This window comes from Thunnus albacares, chromosome 6, assembly GCF_914725855.1.
Source record: "Thunnus albacares chromosome 6, fThuAlb1.1, whole genome shotgun sequence".
Classification (NCBI taxonomy): domain Eukaryota; kingdom Metazoa; phylum Chordata; class Actinopteri; order Scombriformes; family Scombridae; genus Thunnus; species Thunnus albacares.
In genome coordinates this window covers 3,706,063-3,728,342 of record NC_058111.1, presented here as the reverse complement: position 1 = coordinate 3,728,342, position 22,280 = coordinate 3,706,063, and the positions used below count along the sequence as shown (strand labels likewise).

Below are 22,280 nucleotides of genomic sequence, written 5' to 3'. Positions count from 1 at the left end.
AAAAGACTCATACATGAATATATATTCTGTTGTACTTTGAGACTAGAGACATGTTTTATTGTTGTCCACACACAGCAGCCTGCTTCATTCATTGTTGACTGAAAGTACTGTTGTTGTTGTTGTTGTTGTTGTTGTTGTTTTTGTTGTTGTTGTCTTAGAAAAAAAATGGCATCGACACACCATTTCTGTTCAACTGCCACCTATTTGTGTGCATGAAAAATAAATATGTGATGGTTGAATAAGGGCTAACGTTGTGTAATTAAAACAGAATGGTGAATCCACACATTAAAATTTCATGTTGGGTAGGTTTTTTAGACTTAATTTCAGCACTGTTCAAATAACATGATGCAACCACAGTTTTAACGCTTCTCCTCCTGTAGGGACAGTATAGAAGTAACATATTCATTGAGATTTACAGGAGCCTTGTGTTTATTTTGTTACATGCAGTAGATTTGTGAAGAATTATGTTAAAGTTTTGATGCAAAACTTCAGCTTTCATCAGGAGGCCTTTATCTGCCTACCGAAAGATCCACTCTCCATACATGCCCTATACCAAACATTTCACTGTTTGACAACTGCCAATACACCTCAAGAAGAAGAAGCTGCACCTTTAGACATCAATATTAAATTTTCAATATCAGAGGGAAAGGGCATTATGTGGAAGAACATCAATAAAGACTGGCAACATCACTGAGGTCAATCAAAATAGAGAAACAGGGGAGGAAACAGAAAAGAGGAAGTAATAATAACTAGATTAGGAACAGGACTCAGCAATCTATGATCCATGATGGAGGAAAGACTGGGGCTAACAGAAGCAGGATTAAAGAACATACACCATGTGGTGATGGTGGACAGGACAGAGGAGAACAGGGCTGATGGAGAAAGTGGGACAATCCAGAATCTGCAGGAGTTAACTGGAACCAGTAGATGGCAGTATTAAGACAATGTGGAAAAAAAAGAAGACGAAGAAGAAGAAGAAGCTGCATCTTGCCGCGATATTTCAGCTGCTGTGAGAACTCAGCCACGACTCACACTAGCTTAAAGTACAGTTTGTATGTTTGCGTGTTTTCAGATTTTGACACCTTCCTGTGTTCACCCTCCCGAGCGGCTCAACCCGGTCGTGTTAATCCCGGAGAAGGCGCACGCAGCCCGGGCTCGCAGTTTATCCGCCTCCAGCTGTCTGCCGGGTGAAAATCAGCGGGCTTTGTGTCAGAAACACGCCTTGTTGTTGTTGACCACCGCAGTCTGCTGCTGTCTTATCTTCTCTCCCGCCGCCTCATCCTCAGCGGGTCCGCACAGGAAACGATGGTTTTGCTGAAAAACCTCCATCCTCCCACCGAGGGAGTGCGGCACGAACAAGCCGAGACCACGGCGGTGCTGGACGGCCAGAGGCTTGGCTGCGGCACGCTGTACGTCGCCGAAACGTAAGTGATGCACCTGTGGCGCATGTTTTTCTCTTTAAACCGCCTGTTTCAGCGTTAAATCGGTGTTTAATCTGAGATATGATCAGTGTTTAAAGCAGATTTTATATTAATTTACACAAAAATCCAGTATAGGAAGTTTAATGACAGAAACACGCTTCACAACACCAGCACTCCTCATGCGTAGCACTTCCGGTGTTACAGTGTGTTTGGTGACCCTTCAGATTCTGTGACCTGCAGTGTTGGAGGTACTCAGATCCTTCACTGAAGTATCAGTAGCACAATGTAAATAAACTTAATTAGTATTACAAATCCTGCATTGAACATCCTACTCAAGTATATAAGCATTAACAGCTAAATTTACTCAAATTACTCGATTTTCTGCAAAACTAGTACTTAATCTGATGGGTCACTACATGCATTGTGAACATTGGAAATTGATTAAAGATCACCTCCAGACATGTTTAAAGATGTATATAAACACTCTACTTTGAATAAGTGTGTGTCTGATATGTTTTTTTTTTGTTTTGTTTTGTTTATTAAAATCACATCTGCTACTTCTCCCTCCTTTAAAAATTCCAGATTCTCTGAATATGCAAATATATTTAATTTCAGAAGTTTAACAGCTGGACACCAGATGTCTCCTTTACTTCACTATAAAGTTCATTGACTGCAAACTAATTGTAGGATCATTTACTTAAAGTCTCCCTCCGCTCAAAAATATGTCTTCTTGTTCCTCGGGTTTGATGTTTGAGCATCACTGTGCAGAGTTTTGTTTTTAATATTCATCTGCTGGGGAAGGAAAGTTTTTTTTTTTTAATCCTGGTCCAATATTCAGTTTACACAAGTGTGATGTTGAAACTTGAAGCCTCCAGAGCACAAACACTGATAATGGACTTTACTCTGAAGGCGGAAACATCTGATGTCCAGCAGGAAAACTTTTTAAAAGAAATATATCAGAGATATATCAAAGAAATGAATCAGAGATTCAGGTTTTGTAATGAGGAAGAAGGAGGAGATTTAATTTTAAGGATTTTAATGTGATAATTAGACTTCCTTTGTGGGAAAACATATCAGACAGACATTATTGTTCCAACTAGAGTAATTTTATTTGTCTTCAGACATGTATGGAGTGGATCTTTTAAGTTTAAAAACAAAGAATTTGTCACGAAAAAAGTCAGATAAGAATCCTGTAATTAATATTCATCACTACATGTATCCAACAAAACAACTATTAATGAAATATTGAAATTACATCCCTGAATCTTATGGATTAAGATATTGGTGAAATATCGGTACAGAACTGTACTAAACCTGCTGTATTCATTTGGTGTTGGTCAACCAATTAATCAATTAAGTGGTAAATCCTTTTTCTGATAATTGATTAATTGTTTCAGTGTTTTTCAAGCAAAAATGCCAAATATTTACTGCTTCCACTTTCTGAAATATGTGGATTTGATGCTTTTATAGACGATAGACTGAAGATTTCCTCTTATGATCTGGCAAAATATATTTTCACCAGTTTATGACATTATATAGCTAAACTGAGTAATCGAGTAAAGGAGAAAATAATCAAACATGTCTGAATAAAACTGGATATCTGCTCAGTCAGGATTTACTTGCAGGTCCAAAACTTGGGACAAACTGTCCAAATCTTCCACATTCTTAGAAAAAAATGTTCAAATCTTGCTTTGCATACCTGGAAAAGTATCCAATAATTATTAAATATTAAACTTTTGTGAGAGTTTTGCTGGACCAGCAGCCTCATCATCATCATCATCATCATCATCTCTCTCCCTCTGCATGTTTCCTCTAACAGTGTAACACTGTTTTTTTTTTTTAACTGACAGGCGCTTGTCGTGGTTCGACGGCTCGGGTTTGGGTTTCTCTCTGGAGTATCCGACCATCGGCCTGCACGCCATCTCCAGAGACGTCGGCGCTTATCCACAGGAACACCTGTACGTCATGGTCAACGGCAAACTCAACGGTGAGGAGAAACTCCAAATATAAAACATATTCAACCATCTATTGATGAGTTTTTACTGTGAATCTATGAGGCTGCACAAAGTCAGAGTCGGTATTTTTCCTGGTTTCTGTCAGTAAAACAAGGGAATCTTTGTTTCGTCTTCATCTGAACACATCCTCGTTTATTCTTCGGTGTCATGAGCGTGTGTGTGTGTGTGCGGAGGCGGGACTTAGAGTCATAGTTTGGCTGAAATTTTGCATCTTTTCCCTCCTCACAGATGAAAACGAGGCCGAAATGGCAGAAAAAGCTGATGAAGAAGAAGAAGGCGGCGACGACAGCAGCAGTGATGATGATGATGATGATGATGATGAAGGAGTGATCTCAGAGATTCGATTCGTGCCCAGCGACAAGGCAGCATGTGAGTGACTCAGTTCATCAGAAGACTGTTGACGGAGAAAACAGAGGAGAGATAATTACAGAGCGACGTGTCCTCGTATATAAAATAATTCAAAGTCTGAAACAGGAAGTAGCCTGAAGACGTGTGAATAAATCAGTTAACGCTGCTGAACATCTGACTGCTGAAAATAGTCCAGAACACATGCAGCTTTTATTCCTGTTGGTGTGAGAGCCACAGATGGAGGAAGGAAGTCAAAGTGATGAGAAACAAACATCATCATGGGATTTGTGGACAATAAGAGTCGACACACGTTTATGCAGCAGCGTCGTAGTAAAAGTGAAATAAAGTCAGTTTAAAGAGAATTTTAGAAGCAAAAATATATGTAACAAAGGAAAACTGATATAGTTACTGAGATTACACTGGTGATTACAGACCGCACTGCCTCTAGTGTATCTTATTGTGTGTGTGTGTTTGTGTGTATGTGTGTGCGCAGTGGAGTCCATGTTCTCAGCGATGTGTGAGTGTCAGGCGCTGCATCCCGACCCAGAGGACGACGACTCCGACAACGACTTCGAAGGAGAGGAGTACGACGTGGAGGAAGCCGGTGAGGACAAACACACACACACATAAACTCTCACACATAAACTCACACAAAATACACACACACACAAACACACACACACACGATATCTGTCTACAGGAAGTCAATTTTAGTTATCTAAGTAAATCTTAACTTCCAAATCTGTTCAATGAAATTCAGTTATGATAGAAACACACTGATAATCCAAAATAAATGAACAATATCAGAAACACCATCACTTGTTTTGGGTTTAGAAACATCTTGATAAGATGTCAGAGTTGCAGTGATGTTGTTTATCTCACTGCTTTAAATTGTAACATTTTTTGTGATATATGTATATATAATCATATATGCAATGAACTGAATGTAAAATGACTCATTTCTTTCCTCCTTCTGTCTGTTTGAACATCTCTCCTGGTTGTCTGGACTCACTGTTTACAGAAGCAGGTAAGTTTCCCAACATTCATCACTGCACATTAACCGAGCTGAACACCTTCTACACAAACCTGTAGACGCACCAGGACGGGTGCTTCATCATACTGACACTTTACTTTTTACAAGTAGAGAGAAAATTGTGTCTGTCGCACCGAGTAACAAAAGTCTCGCAGTAGCACTGAATGCATCTCCAGATTCTTTGGCATCTTGTTTCACAGTGATAAATGGGGAGTAACACTGATGTAAAACAATATATGTAGTTAAAAAAACTGTGTTGAAGTCAAATACACAGTTCTGCAAGCTGCAGCGATTAATCGATTAGTTGATCGACAGAAGATTAATCATCATTTTAATTAAAATAATTTATGCTGTTATTCATCATCTGTGATAAAAGTCAGAGAAATAAAAAGTGTTAAAATCCTGGTACAACACAAAGCGTCTCTGCTGCTGAAGAATCGATCACACCGGACGGTCAGAGGAGGTCGAAACAGCATCTGGTTCAAAACTAGTTCAGCCGACTTCACTAACATTTAAAACCCGGAGCTGAGAGCTCGCAGCAGTCGCTCTGCGTCTCGCTGTCCATCCATCATTACTGAATAACACCGTTTCCACCACTGATGTTTATGTCATTTTGAGACAAGTATCTGTAAAAGTTTCCAGCCTGTCGCTCTGCATCACTCTGTGTTTAATGACGTGACGTGACGGGTTCTCAGCTGGTCTCACCCAGGGGCCCACTTTTTCCCACCGTCATTATGTCACAAAGAATTCAAACCAAGCAAATTTATTTTTCAAAAATATCCTTCGAGAACACACGTGTCTTTTTTTTTTTTAACATAAATATATATATTTACATGTAAAAAAGTGCATTTCAGAGCACATTATTAAGAAACTGAGGAGGAACATGACAACTGCATGTTCACTAGAATAAATATTAAAACCGCACAGAATAATAATAAGGCCACAAAATAAGAGTCATGAACAGTCAAGTACCTGAAACCTGTGCATGCAAAAAAAAAAAATTCTACCTTTTTAAATTATTTTATACCATCTTAAATAATTTATGCCTTTGGATGGTTTCATACTTTCAGTTGTGAGCACTTCACTACATCTCACACACTGAGGTTTCTGTCCCTTTTTATCCTCAGTGTACAAAAATCCACGTTTTAAATACTCCGGGTCATATTTGCACGTCGCCATCTTGCCTCCGAACATCAACACAAACTTAGTTACCATGGCTACGGCGCGAGACTGCTGCCTGACGCATGCCTGTCAAAATTTTTTTTTTTTTTCAAAATAAAAGACCAACATCAGATGCACATTAAATATTATTTATTTCTGACCAGCTGTCTGCGAGGGCAGCCTGGTGTTGACAGTGTGAGTTGTTGAGTTCAGAGTCTTCATTAAGATGCTCATCGCTGCCGTTGGATTCACCATCTCTCTCCTCCGTCACGCAGAACACGGTCACGCCGACATCCCGACCTTCTACACCTGTGACGAGGGTCTGTCGGCGCTGACGCAGGAGGGCCAGGCCACGCTGGAGAGGCTGGAGGGAATGTTAGCCCAGAGCGTCGCTCAGCAGTACCGTATGGCCGGAGTCCGAACTGAAGAGACCAACGCCGAATTTGAAGGTTTGAGTCACACACACACACACACACACACACACACACACACACACACACACACACACACAGCAGCCTGGTGATCAGAGACGCAGCTCTAATACCAGAAGTTCATCGGTTTGATGTTGAACTGAGATTTTACTCTTTTTTTATTTTCAAGCGATGTCATCAGGCGTTTCACACAGCAAATGCCAACTGGCCTGCATATTTATATATACATGCAATCACAGAAACATCAGCCAGTACCAGAGGAGTAATCAATAATCTTATAGGTGAAACACAACTGAGAAGGGGCGGAGGAAAGAGTCAAGTCAGGTACAACTACTGTACAACATCCTCTATTCATCAGTTGTGTTCAGACTGCAGGCTAATTAGATTTATTTGTCAGATGAGATCTTTCAGATTGGATTTGTGTGTCCAGACATCACCAACCTTATCTGCACGGGTTGCTGTGGTAACGACTCGAACTCCTCCATCATCTCCTCCATTGACTGTTGTTCTCTGTGTTACCGCTCTGCTAGTAGCAGGATGGACGCCTCCACCTCCAAATGTGGCTTTGATCTTATTAGCAGATATCCTGTATCATGTTTTTTTTTTTTTGCTGTCCAGACTTTCTAAGATCAATCTGGACACAATCTGAATGTGCCAAAAAACAGATTTGGGCTGGCAGTCTGAACAAGGACTTAGATCCTTGATTCAGATAAAGAAAAACTCCCCCCAAAATCCCGTATATATGGAGAGTAACCCCTTATAGTTGCAGTATCTAGTACGTCACATGATCATGGAGAAGGAGGATTTTCTTTATGGGATTTAATTAAAAATTACAGTGTGTCATGTTAAGACTAAAGAAGGTAAAATCCTCTATAATAAAACCTTCATAATAATCATTTTTTATATTGCTGGTTGGTAATCGGAGTGTGTGTGTGTGTTGTTGTGTTGACAGATGGGATGGAGGTGGATGCAGCAGCGGCGGAGGCCGGTCAGTTTGAGGATGCAGATGTTGAGCACTGGTAAGTCTCATCGTCTCAAACATCTGATGAGATCCAGCAGAGACTCCCAGTTTATAAACCATCTGAACCAACTGTGTGATAGACTTGTTTTACCTGCATTTTTGTGTGTTTTACAGGCATAAATGCACGTTTGTGACTCATTTAGAAGTGGAAACAGACTGTTTACTCATTTTGATTTCTATACACCTCCCACATTCTGACATCTGTATTTCCTGATGAGTGTATATTAGAACCAGATATACCATCAACCTGTCGCTCCTCACAGATGAGAAGAACAAGTCAGTCATCAATACATTTACAGATGTCAGAAAAGAGCGGGGAGGTGTGCTTCAGACTTTTTTTTTTAACTTTCTGAAACCGACAGTGACGCCAACTTCACTCAGTAACATATTCAGGGTTTGAACTTCTCTCTCAAGCTTTCTTTTTTTATATTCATACGTCCTTTTCTGTCACTTTTCAAACACGTTTTTACACTGAAACGTGACTCACATGGTGAACGCTGAGGCTGAGAAGTCACAGCTACAACTGTCTTTAAGCACTTTATGCTCTGTGAAGCACTTTGTTAGTGTTTGATAATTACAAAGAATAATTGTTATTATTATCATTATTATTATTATTATTATTATTATCATTATTATTATTATTATTATTATTATTAGAGGTCCAAAATGCAGTGAGAGGTAACTGTACTAGAAATAGTTGATTCTGCATCTCTTCACCTGCTAATTTTTGCCTGAAATTAGAGCGATTTGACATAAAAATATTGACAGATGTAGTTTTAAGTCCTTTACTACCGACAGTAAAAAAAACCTAAACATTTGTAGTGAAGCACTGAACAGACTTTTAGTTGTGTGTCAGAGAGAGTTCAGAAGCATCAGAGCATCAAACATCTGCCAAATGAAAGTACTGTAATGCAGAGTTGATCATCTAAAACGTGTGGACGTCCCACTTGTGATGATCATAAAACATCAAAAACATCTTTGTAAAAAAAAAAATATTGATGATCAGAAAGTGACAGATTGTTTTCTGTTTCTTTCTGCAGATTGAAGTCCACTCAGCAGCCAGGCAAAGCATCATGGGATTGGAGAAGAGGACAGCAGCACTTCTTTAAGGCTTTAAGCTCTTACTTGTACTCTTCTGTTCCAAGCACTTCCTGTTCTCACCATCAAACAAACGTTATCCTGTGTACTTAAAGTCATCTCAGTAATCTTCTGTAGCTTCCTAAACGTTCTCTTGTCGGTGTTGCATCGGAGGTCACGTATTACATATCTCTACTAATTTGTCCAGCTCATGTGATGAAAAGTGTGCTGTTCTGCACTTCTGTGATACAACCAAGTCAGCTACTGTAGACTATTGAGATGCAGCTCCAGTTCCTGTTGTTGACTGTAAAAACAAAAGTTTTGTTTCTGTTTGTTTTTGTACCTAAAGACCAATTTAATATCTGACCTCCTGCTGAGGAGAGTGAATGTCTTTGTATCAAATTGTCAATAAATGCTTAGTTTTTGTATGAGGTTTTTGCTTGATTTGTTATAAACCACTAAACATTTTATTTATCTTTAAAGGACAGGTTTAAAACAACAGTCAGGTAATCATATGTATATTGAAACAGGACTTGATCACAGTAATTATTCCTCCTGTTCATACTGACCATTAGAAGATCCCTTTATAATGCACTTACAATGTAAGTGATGGAGGACAAAATCCACAGTCCTTCTGTGCAAACATGTATTTAAAAGTTTATCTGAAGATAATGAGAATCAAGCCGTCTGAGTCAGTCAAATCAAGTAGATATATTTCAAAGTTACAGCCTTTTTGTTTCCTTGTTAAGCTCCAGTTGGGGGGAAAGTAACAAAAAGAGGGAATTTTGTCTGGAAGATAATCACTGGAGCTTGATATTAGCTTCAGATAAACATTTAAATAAATATTTGCATGGAAGGAGGATGATCACTTACATTAAAAGTCTGAACCAGAGGAATGATTACTGCAAACTGAACCTGTTTATAGGAGCCACCTGAGTAATTTTTTTTAAGACAGACTTAAAAAATAGTGAACCTATCCTTTAATACAATAAGAGAGGATTGCAAACAATAACACTATCACCAAATTTGCAGCTCTACTGAGCTTTTTAGCTTCTTTTATCCCCTAGTCTTGGTTTTATGGCTTATTTATTGTGTAGTTTAATCTCATGAACCGTGAACCTCAGATAAACCAGCCGTACACTACCTGCACAGCACCGAACAGCAGATGAAGAACATGAACGTCGAGCAGCTGAAGAGACAGTTCAGGAGTCTGTAGAGAGCAAACCAGAGCTACAAGGAGAGTGAATACTGGACTTTAATCAAGTGGAGACAAAATGAATAAAAACATCACTTAGTGACTGTTAGAAATGTAAACAGGCAACGGTTCACCATTACAAGCATGCGGTGGGATAAAAGTCAGTGTTCAAGTAGCTCCTCTGCCTCCCTGTGGCCAAAAAAAATGTGTTACTGCAGCTTTAAGAAGCTGCAAAGAGAAACTGGCAGAACAAGAACACATTTAAATTTCTAAAAAAGAAAACCAGCTGAACAGGATTCGGCAGGATCAGATGTGATAAAGATCTGTGTGACTTGATTATCTAAGGAACAAAATGAGTTACACTGTCTTCAACATCTTGACTATTTCAATTAAGGACAACTGTGACAATTAATCCACATAAATTGTTTTCAAATTGTTTTTTTTTTTTTTATCTTCTCAAACCGATGTGTTTCATGCTGAAACTCGAGCCGAAATCCACAGTGTGTCCACTACAAGTCTTCAGCAGTCTGAGTTAGTCATATCATTTACAGACATTTACAGTCTTTTTAGCATCAAATTCCCTCTTTTGTGTTTCCTCGGACAGTGTTTCCCTGTTGAGCTGCAGGTGGAAGGAGGTCAGTATGAACAGGGAGAAGGATTACAGCAAGAAAAAAAAACTTACTTTAATGTTCATTTTAGCTCCTGACTGTTGTTTTAAGACAAAATTGTGAGCCTGTCGTTTAAATGTGTGTGAAAACTTAACAGAGGTGTGTACGGTTGCTACACTGTGCTTGGCTCCGGACTGTCAACAAAAGTTTCACAAATATAAACATGAATAATATTACAATATTATCATAACTCAGAACATTATGCAGATATTTCTCAGCTTTCCATTATTAATTTTCCAGTTCAATAATAATAATAATAATAGTGAATTGATTTAAGTAACTTGCTCTATTTTACAAAAATAATACAAGGCTCAATGTATAATATTTCATCTACAGTACTGGTATGCAGGGATTGACACGACCAGCTAACAGGCAAATGTTATGGTGTTTTTGCTCACTTTGTGGATTCAGACTTCAACAGTCTAAAAATCATGCAGGTGCAAGACAAACTTTCTTCTGTTCTCAAGCATAGCGATAGTACCATAGTGACTGACCAACCTAATCCTCTGACTCTCCCTCGAGACTAAAAATAAAAATCTTGGCCAGTAAATGTCTGAATGCCTCTTGTGCTCTAGCTAAAAAGACATTAAGTTAGTGTCTCTTTACAGTAGGTTGTGGTTTAGCTTCTCAGGTGTGCTCTTGAGGTGAAATTATCCTTGAGACCATACTGATTAGATAATTATGGTTCATTCATTGTAAAAGAAAAAAAAAAACTTCCAGGTTAAAGTCTTTTAAAAAAAAAAGTGCATATCAGTGCTGTTCTTCCTCTGACTTCTGTCCATCAGAACCGACATCTCCACATGTGCTCTGGGTTTGAAGTGCCGGCACGCGGAGCTCACTTCCTCTTCCTGGTGTCCAGGGAGTGGTGGGGAGACGGTGATTTTCCCGACAGCAGAGGGATGAGTTTATCAAACAGCAGCACAGAGCTCATCATACCTGGAAACAGCCAAAATGAACAGGAAGAAGAAGAGATGAGGAAGAGGAACACGTAAACATGGTTTAAATGCCTCTCAGGAGGTCAAACTATCAGAGCACTGACCGTTGGTTGATTCATTCTACATTCATCACTACAGGAGACCCCTACTTTACACAAAGTCATGTGATCCATCGTTAATGTATAAATATTGATTGGAGCAGCATTAAAGTCTGACTGAAATCACATTTAATCATCCCTCTGCAGTCAAATATAATGTCAACATGTTTTTTAAATGTGTTGTTATTAGTTTTGTATTTTTGGTCTCTTGCTGGGGGGGCATGTCGGTGTCTTTGTTTGATTGACAGCGACTGGGGGGGTGTGTTGGTGTCTGTGCTTGATTGACAGCGACTGGGGAGGTGTGTTTGTGTTTGATTGGCAGCAGCTGGAGGAGCATGTTGGTGTCTGTGTTTGACAGCAGCTGGGGGAGTGTGTCGGGGCCTGTGCTTGATTGACAGTGACTAGGGAGGTGTGTTGGTGTTTGTGTTTGATTGACAGCAGCTGGAGGGGCGTGTCAGTGTCTGTGTTTGATTGACAGTAGCTGTTGGGGCGTGTCAGTGTCAGTGTTTGATTGACAGCAGCTGGGGGGCGTGTCGGTGTCTGTGTTCAATTGATATTAGCTGGGGGGGGGGTGTCGGTGTCTGTGTTTGATTGACATTAGCTGGGGAAGTGTCGGTGTCTGTGTTTGATTGACAGCAACTGGGGGGAGCATGTCGGTGTCTGTGCTTGTTTGACAGCGACTGGGGAGGTGTGTCGGTGTCTGTGTTTGATTGACAGTAGCTGGGAGGGCATGTTGGTGTTTGTGTTTGACAGCAGCTGGTGGGTGCTGTCAGTGTCTGTGTTTGATTGACAGCTGCTGGGAGGGTGTGTCAGTTTCTGTGTTTTATTGACAGCAGCTGGCAGGCTATCGGTGTTACACTGCACAGAACGGAGACAAAGTAAACAAACTGCTGTAGCTACAAGTCATGGACAGTCAGTTTGTCACTAACAGGGATTTTGAAGAGCAACAACAAAACCAGCATCTGACGGGTCTGAAGTGTTGTTGCAGGTATGTTTACATGCTGTTTAATGTGCTGCAAATAGTTAGCTATCTAGCTGTTAACCGTGTTTAGAATAGTTCTGGTTATTCTGAAATAGAAAATACCTTAGATGTCTAATCCTACAGTATATCAGACTGTCCTTCAGTAGGACTATAATTGATTTTGTATTGTCCGTTTTATCAGGACTCTTTCTCAAACTACAACCCATGAGGATCTGCTTAAAGGCTTCGGTCTAAAAATCAGATCTGTGGTGTCCAGGTTCCGTCGTGTAAAAAAAAAAAATGTGAACAGATTACAGCCCATCAGTAGTTGGTTCCCGTGATATCTTATTTAGTGACATGAGTTCATAGAGGAAAGAAACCTGATGCCTTCAGCAGATCACATACAGGACATCCTGAGCTTTATCTGACCTTAATCAAACACAAGGCCACAACACATTTAATCACTTCTCTTGGCTTCCTCTGTAGTCTGGTCTGTAGGGAATAATAAAATATCTTTCCATCTACCTCAACTTTTGCTCTCAGTAATTCCCTCTCATCCTATATACTGCATTTCAGATGTACAGATAATATAAAGTAGACTTTTTTGACAAAGTACTTAAAGTTAGAGTACTTATTGTTACTGATACATTAGCATTTCAGCAGCATTGTAATGTTAGTTTAGGTGGAGATCATTTTAACTACTTTATACCTTTATTACATGCTGCTGGTCACATGTTCTGTCTGTAAAATCTTTATCTTTTTCCCCCATTCACTAAATACATTATTTTACTTAGAAATCTGATTTATACACAAGGACTTCCACATATTCTAAAAAATAAACTTTTACCCACATATACTCAGCTATACATGAATTCAAAGTGAACCAAGCAGCTGAACCAGTTTAAAGCTTAGACCTCTCTGAAAACCTGAACACAAGATAAACTGAATTACATTAAATAAGAAGAATGAGGGGTGAAAAATATGAATATAAAATATATAGACATAACAAATATTTTTCATTCGAGTTGTCGAACAATCAACACCGCACTTGGAAAGATGTTTGATGAGTGATGCACAAGTTTAAATTCCATAAAACAGCCTCTTTATCTAAATGAAACTTTATCCACATTACTGGCACATAAAGGAAGATGAAGATGTTCAGACCATCTAGTAGAATATAAATAAATGCTTGAATTACTTCCAATGAGTGTTGACATAAAACTTTATGAATAAACAAACAAGTCTGTAACTTATTGACACAAAAGAGGGTTAAAGGTTGGATTATCTAAACTCTTTTTTTTCCTTTCTTGTCCTCTCTTGTGTTTATTTAGTTGTTTTTACTGTTTCAATGTTTTTCATGTTCTGATATATATATATGATATATGATGTATGACCTAACCCTAACCCTAACCCCTAACCCTAACACTGACCCTAACCCTAACACTGACCCTAACCCTAGCACTGACCCTAACCCCTAACCCTAACACTGACCCTAACCCTAACCCTAACCTTGGCCCTAACCCTAACACTGACCCTAACCCCTAACCCTAACACTGACCCTAACCCTAACCCTAACCTTGGCCCTAACCCCTAACCCTAACCCTAACACTGACCCTAACCCTAATCCTAACCTTGGCCCTAACCCCTAACCCTAACACTGACCCTAACCCTAGCACTGACCCTAACCCCTAACCTTAACACTGACCCTAACCCTAGCACTGACCCTAACCCCTAACCTTAACACTGACCCTAACCCTAACCCTAACCTTGGCCCTAACCCTAACACTGACCCTAACCCCTAACCCTAACACTGACCCTAACCCTAACCCCTAACCCTAACCTTGGCCCTAACCCTAACACTGACCCTAACCCCTAACCCTAACACTGACCCTAACCCTAACCCCTAACCCTAACACTGACCCTAACCCTAACCCTAACCCCGACCCTAACACTGACCCTAACCCTAACCTTGGCCCTAACCCTAGCACTGACCCTAACCCCTAACCCTAACACTGACCCTAACCCTAACCTTGGCCCTAACCCTAACACTGACCCTAACCCCTAACACTGACCCTAACCCTAACCCCTAACCCTAACACTGACCCTAATCCCTAACCCTAACCCTTACACTGACCCTAACCCTAACCCTGGCCCTAACCCTAACCCTAACACTGACCCTAACCCTAAACCTGGCCCTAACCCCTAACCCCTAACCCTTACACTGACCCTAACCCTAACCCTGGCCCTAACCCTAACACTGACCCTAACCCTAACACTGACCCTAACCCCTAACCCTTACACTGACCCTAACCCTAACCCTGGCCCTAACCCCAACCCTAACACTGACCCTAACCCTAACCCCTAACCCTAACACTGACCCTAACCCCTAACCCTTACACTGACCCTAACCCTAACCCTGGCCCTAACCCTAACCCTAACACTGACCCTAACCCTAACACTGACCCTAACCCCTAACCCCTAACCCTTACACTGACCCTAACCCTAACCCTGGCCCTAACCCCAACCCTAACACTGACCCTAACCCTAACACTGACCCTAACCCTAATCCTAACCTTGGCCCTAACCCCTAACCCTAACACTGACCCTAACCCTAGCACTGACCCTAACCCCTAACCTTAACACTGACCCTAACCCTAACCTTGGCCCTAACCCTAACACTGACCCTAACCCCTAACCCTAACACTGACCCTAACCCTAACCCCTAACCCTAACACTGACCCTAACCCTAACCCTAACCCTAACACTGACCCTAACCCTAACCTTGGCCCTAACCCTAGCACTGACCCTAACCCCTAACCCTAACACTGACCCTAACCCTAACCTTGGCCCTAACCCTAACACTGACCCTAACCCCTAACCCTAACACTGACCCTAACCCTAACCCCTAACCCTAACACTGACCCTAACCCTAACCCTTACACTGACCCTAACCCTGGCCCTAACCCTAACCCTAACACTGACCCTAACCCTAAACCTGGCCCTAACCCCTAACCCCTAACCCTTACACTGACCCTAACCCTAACCCTGGCCCTAACCCTAACCCTAACCCTAACACTGACCCTAACCCTAACACTGACCCTAACCCCTAACCCTTACACTGACCCTAACCCTAACCCTGGCCCTAACCCCAACCCTAACACTGACCCTAACCCTAACCCCTAACCCTAACACTGACCCTAACCCCTAACCCTTACACTGACCCTAACCCTAACCCTGGCCCTAACCCTAACCCTAACACTGACCCTAACCCTAACACTGACCCTAACCCCTAACCCTTACACTGACCCTAACCCTAACCCTGGCCCTAACCCCAACCCTAACACTGACCCTAACCCTAACCCCTAACCCTAACACTGACCCTAACCCTAACCCTTACACTGACCCTAACCCTAACCCTGGCCCTAACCCTAACCCTAACACTGACCCTAACCCTAAACCTGGCCCTAACCCTAACCCTAACACTGACCCTAACCCTAACCCTGGCCCTAACCCCAACCCTAACACTGACCCTAACCCTAACCCTGGCCCTAACCCCAACCCTAACACTGACCCTAACCCTAACCCTAACCCCTAACCCCTAACCCTAACCCCTAACCCCTAACCCTTACACTGACCCTAACCCTAACCCTGGCCCTAACCCCAACCCTAACACTGACCCTAACCCTAACCCTAACCCCTAACCCTAACACTGACCCTAACCCTAACCCTTACACTGACCCTAACCCTAACCCTGGCCCTAACCCTAACCCTAACACTGACCCTAACCCTAAACCTGGCCCTAACCCTAACCCTAACACTGACCCTAACCCCTAACCCCTAACCCTAACCCCTAACCCCTAACCCTTACACTGACCCTAACCCTAACCCTGGCCCTAACCCCAACCCTAACACTGACCCTAACCCTAACCCTAACCCCTAACCCTAACACTGACCCTAACCCTAACCCTTACACTGACCCTAACCCTAACCCTGGCCCTAACCCTAACCCTAACACTGACCCTAACCCTAAACCTGGCCCTAACCCTAACCCTAGCACTGACCCTAACCCTAACCCTGGCCCTAACCCTTAGAAATGAGCAACAACTGATTCACGGTTATCCGTACATGGACCAAATTACTGAATATGTTTAAAAAGTGCAAAATGTCCCTCTGAAATGTAGAAGTAATATGTTAAATAAAGTGGAAATACTCAAAGGTACTGCAGCACACTATTCCTTAACAACTTCAAACTGGATTTATTTCTGTATTTATTCAAATGTTTTAATAATAAAAACAAATCTTGTCACTTCTGAAGGTGAGGGAAACAAGTGCCTGTTCCAGCTGCCGCTGAGGAGAAAGTAGGCACGTGAGTGAGTGAGTGTGTGTGTGTGTGTGTGTGTGTGTGTGTGTGTGTGTGTGTGTGTGTGTGTGTGTGTCAGTCATAAGAAGCAGCTTATCAGATTTGCGTCAACAATTTCCACATGATCTGCCGACTGGCTGCCAGAAACAGACAGTGACACACACTACAGCTGACACTGCTTGGACTGCGCTGTCTTCATATCTTTCAAGACACACAGAACAGGAATCTCATTTATAAAGTTAGGGAAATCTTCTGATTGTCTGATTGTAGCTTTTTTTTTTGCAGAAGTGATCATTTACAAAGAACTAAAACAAGACAAAAGCATTTATTTAATCCTCCATTAGCTTGCATTAATGTGGATATGCAGTGATGTAATGTAATTTTATCTCCAAATACTGTTATTTCTTTAAATTTAGAAAAGTTCTTTATCAGTTTAGTTTTTATTAGTTAATTTCAATTGCTCCCCCATTGCAGCTCCATTATGTTTGATGGTTTTCATTAATAAACGGACCTATAGGTTGACACACTCAGTAATGTTGTGCGATGTTTTTTTTCCAAAAACCTTAATATTTGTGTTGGAATATTATGAAACATACTTATTATAACCACAGCCTGTAAAAGCACAGCAGAGCAAAGCAAAGTTTATTGCACCTTCACTATGTGATGATCATTTACCTCATAGAGGTGTTCATTAGTTTTAGGATTAATCCAGAAAATAGTGGAAAATGCTGATCACCATTTCCCAGCTTTCAAGTTAAATTTAAGCCCATGATGGCGAGTAATGCAGGCTGTGTAATATCACACATCATTGTAGTTTGAACATCTGAGTCGCAGAAAAAATAGTTTTGTTTTTGTTCTCTACCAACTCCTGAGGGAAATATCTGGCTCTTTAGCTGCTAAATGCTCCACTATGTTCACCAGCTAGTCTACAGTAATTGTTTTTGGAGCCAAGGAAGAAAAGTTTAAAAGTCAGCGCTCAACTTGAAATCGACAATGTTAAAAACTACAAACCAAGCTGGAAATCTTGGTGTAGTCGTGGACCCAGACCTGAGTTTCAACAGCCACATTAAGACAATTACAGAGTCAACCTACTATCACCTGAAGAATATATCAAGAATTAAAGGACTTATGTCTCAGCAGGATTTGGAAAAACTTGAATTTATCAGACGCTGCTGCTCGAGTTCTCACTAAGACCAAGAAAGTGGATCATATAATTCCAGTTCTCAGATCTTTACACCGACTTCCTGTCTGTCAAAGAATTGATTTTAAAATACTGCTGTTAGTTTATAAAGCACTGAATGGTTTAGAGCCAAAATACATCTCTGATCTGCTGCTACGTTATGAAACATCCAGACCTCTCAGGTGGTCTGGGATCAGGTCTGCTTTCTGTCCCCAGACTAAAAACTAAACATGGAGAAGCAGTGTTTAGTTTTTATGCTCCACATATCTGGAACAAACTCCCAGAAAACTGCAGGTCTGCCGCAACTCTCAGTTCTTTTAAATCACTTTTCTGTTTGCCTTTTATTAAACCAAATTTTTTTATTAAACCAATTCTCTTGTATTATCTGTCTTATTCCCTTTTAGCTTCTTTTTATTTCCAAATTTAACACTTTTTAATTGTTTTTATATGTATTTTTACTTGTGTTGCTTTTATATTCTGTTTTGATGCCTTTTATGCTCTAAAAGCACTTTGAATTGCCTTGTTGTTGAAATGTGCTATACAAATAAACTTGCCTTGCCCTACAGCTAACTATGTCTGTTTACCATTTAGTGTTGAGCAGGTTGTGTACAGTGACTTTTTACAGCTTTTTCTCTGAAAACGATGCTATGGGAGCGCTGAGAATTAACCAAAACAGTAAAGTTGCAGCCGGACAGATAAACAATGAGCTGAAACTCACTATAAAGCTCAGTAAAGCCGAGAGGAGCTGCAGAGTCGCTGATAATTCTCTGTAGGTTCATCACTACGAGCCACAACCAACACGTTACACACTGTTAATTTGGACCTAGAAGTATTTCGGACTGGATGGATACATGTTGATTGTTTCATTTCATGTCAAAACTTCAATAAAAAGATGAAAAAAAAAATGTTGTTGATTGATTTAATCAATATAAATACACAGCCTGCATGGTGTTAGTATACGCATCAGTGGGTCTTACCCAGCAGCGGGCCGAGCCAGTAGACCAGGCTGTACTCCAGGAAGGAGTTTCCACTGCAGGGGAACTGTGTGGAGAAGGCCAAGGCTGGGTTAAACACTGCTCCTGTAACACTGCCTCCTGGACACACACACACACACACACACACACACACACACACACACACACACACACACACACACACACACATATTAGTGAACATTAAAAGGACCAAAACTGTCACAATTCAAAAACTCCTTAACTCCTGCAGTTTGACTGTTGTCTGTATGCATCTTGTATCATTTCTTGTTGCAAAACAATAAATTACTTTTTGTAGAATAAGTGTTAAAGTTCACAAGTAAATTTTCAGTGTCGGACCACCAACATTCAGCCCGTTATTTTACTTCCTGTCCGAAGACTAATGATTGATTTAACAACAGTTAAGAGAGCTCAGTCAGTCTTGATAAGCTTGAAGATATTGAAATGTTAGAGGCAGATATCTGTGGTCGTACAGCTCAGGAAATCCTGTCACCACTTCTACTAGTTCTTTATATATCTTTAAGATTCAGTACTTTAATACAATATATGAGGTAAATGATGCACACCAGGCTCTTGTATGGGAGACTGGTCTATACTGGGATCTGTCAGGTCTCTGACTGAGTGGTCAGATGTGGCTGTTTTTAGTTTATTTATTGTGAGTGACAGATAATCTAATTCTCAGCATCTTTCTTTTGGGCATCAGTATAACATGTAATTTGCATTAATTTGCTGCAGATACACACAATCAGAAAACACAGATGATCAAACACACACTCAGGAAAGACCACAGCAAACTAAAGCACATTATTTGTTTTGTTTTGTATTTTTTCCACATGGGAATTTAAAGAAACTCAGCTCTGCTACATGCACACACAACAGACCTGCTAAAGTGCCACTGAGCAAGACACGAATCTCAGCCTCACATGACGTCTGAACTCACATGATCAGTCTGCAGATGGGCATGTAAACACAAACATTCATACTGTTCACGTGAAGTAAAGAACAACAACATGTCATACCTGCATATACCACTGTTGTGATGACTGCAGCCACCGCGTGCACACGGTATTTCTCCTCCACAGCTCGCGTGTGCGTAATAGCGGTTTGAACCACAAATGCGCACAGGAGCTCCACAACGGCGGCCTTCGCCAGCGGCGCGTGAATGGGGGTGATGCAACGGTAACCGAACAACTTGTGCCGCACGTGCAGTCCCGACAATCCCATACCCCAAATCACCGGCACCGCAGCTCGCGCAGCGGCTGCAGCAGCGAACTGGCACGCGATGCGCCGTAGGGCACATCCGCCCGACAACCTCGCGTGGTATGCATGCTCGAGCGCGCCGGACGGGTTGCCGATGGCCCCGCTGAAGGTGAGCCCGTGGACCACGGATGCCAGGTACGTCAAGGTGAGCGCGAGTCGAAGCTCGATCCCGCCCACCTCCGACAGCAGCTTCAGCTCGTGCGTGCAGCAGCACAGCTGAAAGGTGGACACGAGCTCCACCGCATACACAGAGAGCCCGGTGTCCGCGAGGGCCCTACCCAACAACCTGCGGGTCGCATCGCTTAGAGCGACGATCCCCGCGAGCACCGACAGAGACACCGCCACGTCTGCAGTCATGTCCGCGGCAGGTCTGCGCTCTCTGTCGGGGACTGTGTGTGCCTTCTGCCGCTGGGAGGCTCCGCGGTGTACCGAGGCGCTGCTGTCTCCTCCGCGGTCTCAGGGCGCTGTCTCTCCCGCTGGATCTCGCTGCCTCTGGCGGATGGAAGCCTCGGCTGAGCCGGGCTGCTGGTGCTGTCTCCCGAAGGATGCGGGGTCTAACCGGTAGGAGCAAATAAGCTTCAGTCCCGGTAGCTCACATGGTGCGGAAGTGACTGAGCTCCCCAGTTTTCCTCCTCCTCCCTCTCCTGCCGATACTGCTGCTCCTCTGCCATCTCGCTTTTACTTCTCCCCCCTCTGCCTCATTTGTCGACTTTGTCTCTTTTGTGCCCCTCATTACACACATGTGGCTTTTCTGCAGCCCCGCAGGCAACTGTGGGTTGTCCTCAGAAAATATGCAAGGGCCCAACACAGATTAACCCATGCGGACCCCACATTAGTTTCCCCAAATGAGCCCTAATGTTGGTTTCCAGGAGGTGATAATGATGCACATACAGTATTTTCTGCAGCCATTGTTGGGCTCATGCCCTGATGGACCAATGCACGTGTGCGTCAGCCGATGCTGGACCAGTGTTATGTATTGATTTGATTCTTTGTGTGTCAGTACATAAGTAGGCTAAGCAGCAAACAAACAAACAAACAAACTCAAAATGGTCCAAGCTGAAACCTGAGTGACACACTGGCTGGTCTATGGATGCTTTCATCATGGAATTAAAACATTCAGGTATAAAATACAGTAATGCACGTTGTTTCTTTGTGATGCAACTGATACTTGAAATCTTATCAGGTTAACTTTGCTTGATTGATTCCAGCAGGCTACAAGGCCCAAATTATGCCAAACATTTAAGGCTTTATAATTTTATTATTATTTTCCCAAGCCATGGAACTGGTGTTAATTCTTTCTATTTTAGTTATTAAATGAATGTAATTTGTCTAGACCATATCCACAAACCTCATTACATTAGAACCACATTAATAAGGGAAATCTCAAAAAAAAAAAAAAAACCTCTATAATATTCTATTATAGTTGCTTTCTAAATGTTTTACTCATTAAAATCACTCTTAATCTTTTCAATAAGGTTCAATCAATTGAAGTCTGTTCTGCTGATAAATATTATTTCTTTAATCTTTACCTGTAAGGTAAAAAGGTAAAGTTCTTTAACCTGTAATCATTCCTCCTGTTCATACTGGCTGTTAAAAGATCCCCTTCAAATGTGCTTTCAATGTAAGTGATGGAGGCCAAAATCCACAGTGTATCTGTTCGTGTATTTAAAAGTTGATGTGAAGCTTATAAAAAAAACAAAAAAAAAAAACAATTTAATTTAATTTGTACCAAACTGTCCCACCCTCTTTGTAAAATGTCCTAAAAATCAACCGTTAAATACCTGCAAATTACTTCAGGACATTTATGTAAAATGAAAGGACCTGTATAATAAAACATTACCAAAAGTCCTGAATTAAAAATGGTGCTCAAGTAAAAGTACAGAAGTATTATCAGCAAAATGTACTTTAAGTATCAAAAGTAAAAGTAGTCATCATGCAGGAGGTCTCATTTAGAGAGTTATATTATCAAAATATATTATTCTGTTTTTATGACTAAAGAGTTCATGTAAGAGCTTTGTAATGTAATTTGTCAATGTCGAGCCAGTTTTAGGTACTTTATATATTACTGTGTAGTTTAGTAGTAATACTACTGCATCATATTATATAATAATATATGCTTTTTTA

General features: G+C 41.3%; 2 protein-coding genes across 2 annotated transcripts; one reads left to right on the top strand and one right to left on the bottom strand.

Moving 5' to 3' along the window:
- Window positions 1-966: 966 nt before the first annotated feature.
- On the top strand, window positions 967-8,935 carry clns1a (chloride channel, nucleotide-sensitive, 1A). The gene is made up of 8 exons (XM_044355254.1): window positions 967-1,424; window positions 3,272-3,408; window positions 3,665-3,805; window positions 4,278-4,388; window positions 4,806-4,811; window positions 6,254-6,427; window positions 7,362-7,428; window positions 8,471-8,935. Coding segments are annotated over exons 1-8 (756 nt in total). The 5' UTR covers window positions 967-1,305; the 3' UTR covers window positions 8,472-8,935.
- A 2,053-nt stretch (window positions 8,936-10,988) lies between these two features.
- Window positions 10,989-21,199, bottom strand: aqp11 (aquaporin 11). The gene is made up of 3 exons (XM_044355249.1): window positions 19,916-21,199; window positions 18,882-18,998; window positions 10,989-11,306 (listed from the first exon to the last, which is right to left on the bottom strand). Exons 1-3 carry the CDS (start codon window positions 20,511-20,513, stop codon window positions 11,206-11,208), a joined length of 816 nt encoding a protein of 271 aa, XP_044211184.1. The 5' UTR covers window positions 20,514-21,199; the 3' UTR covers window positions 10,989-11,205.
- Window positions 21,200-22,280: the final 1,081 nt, after the last annotated feature.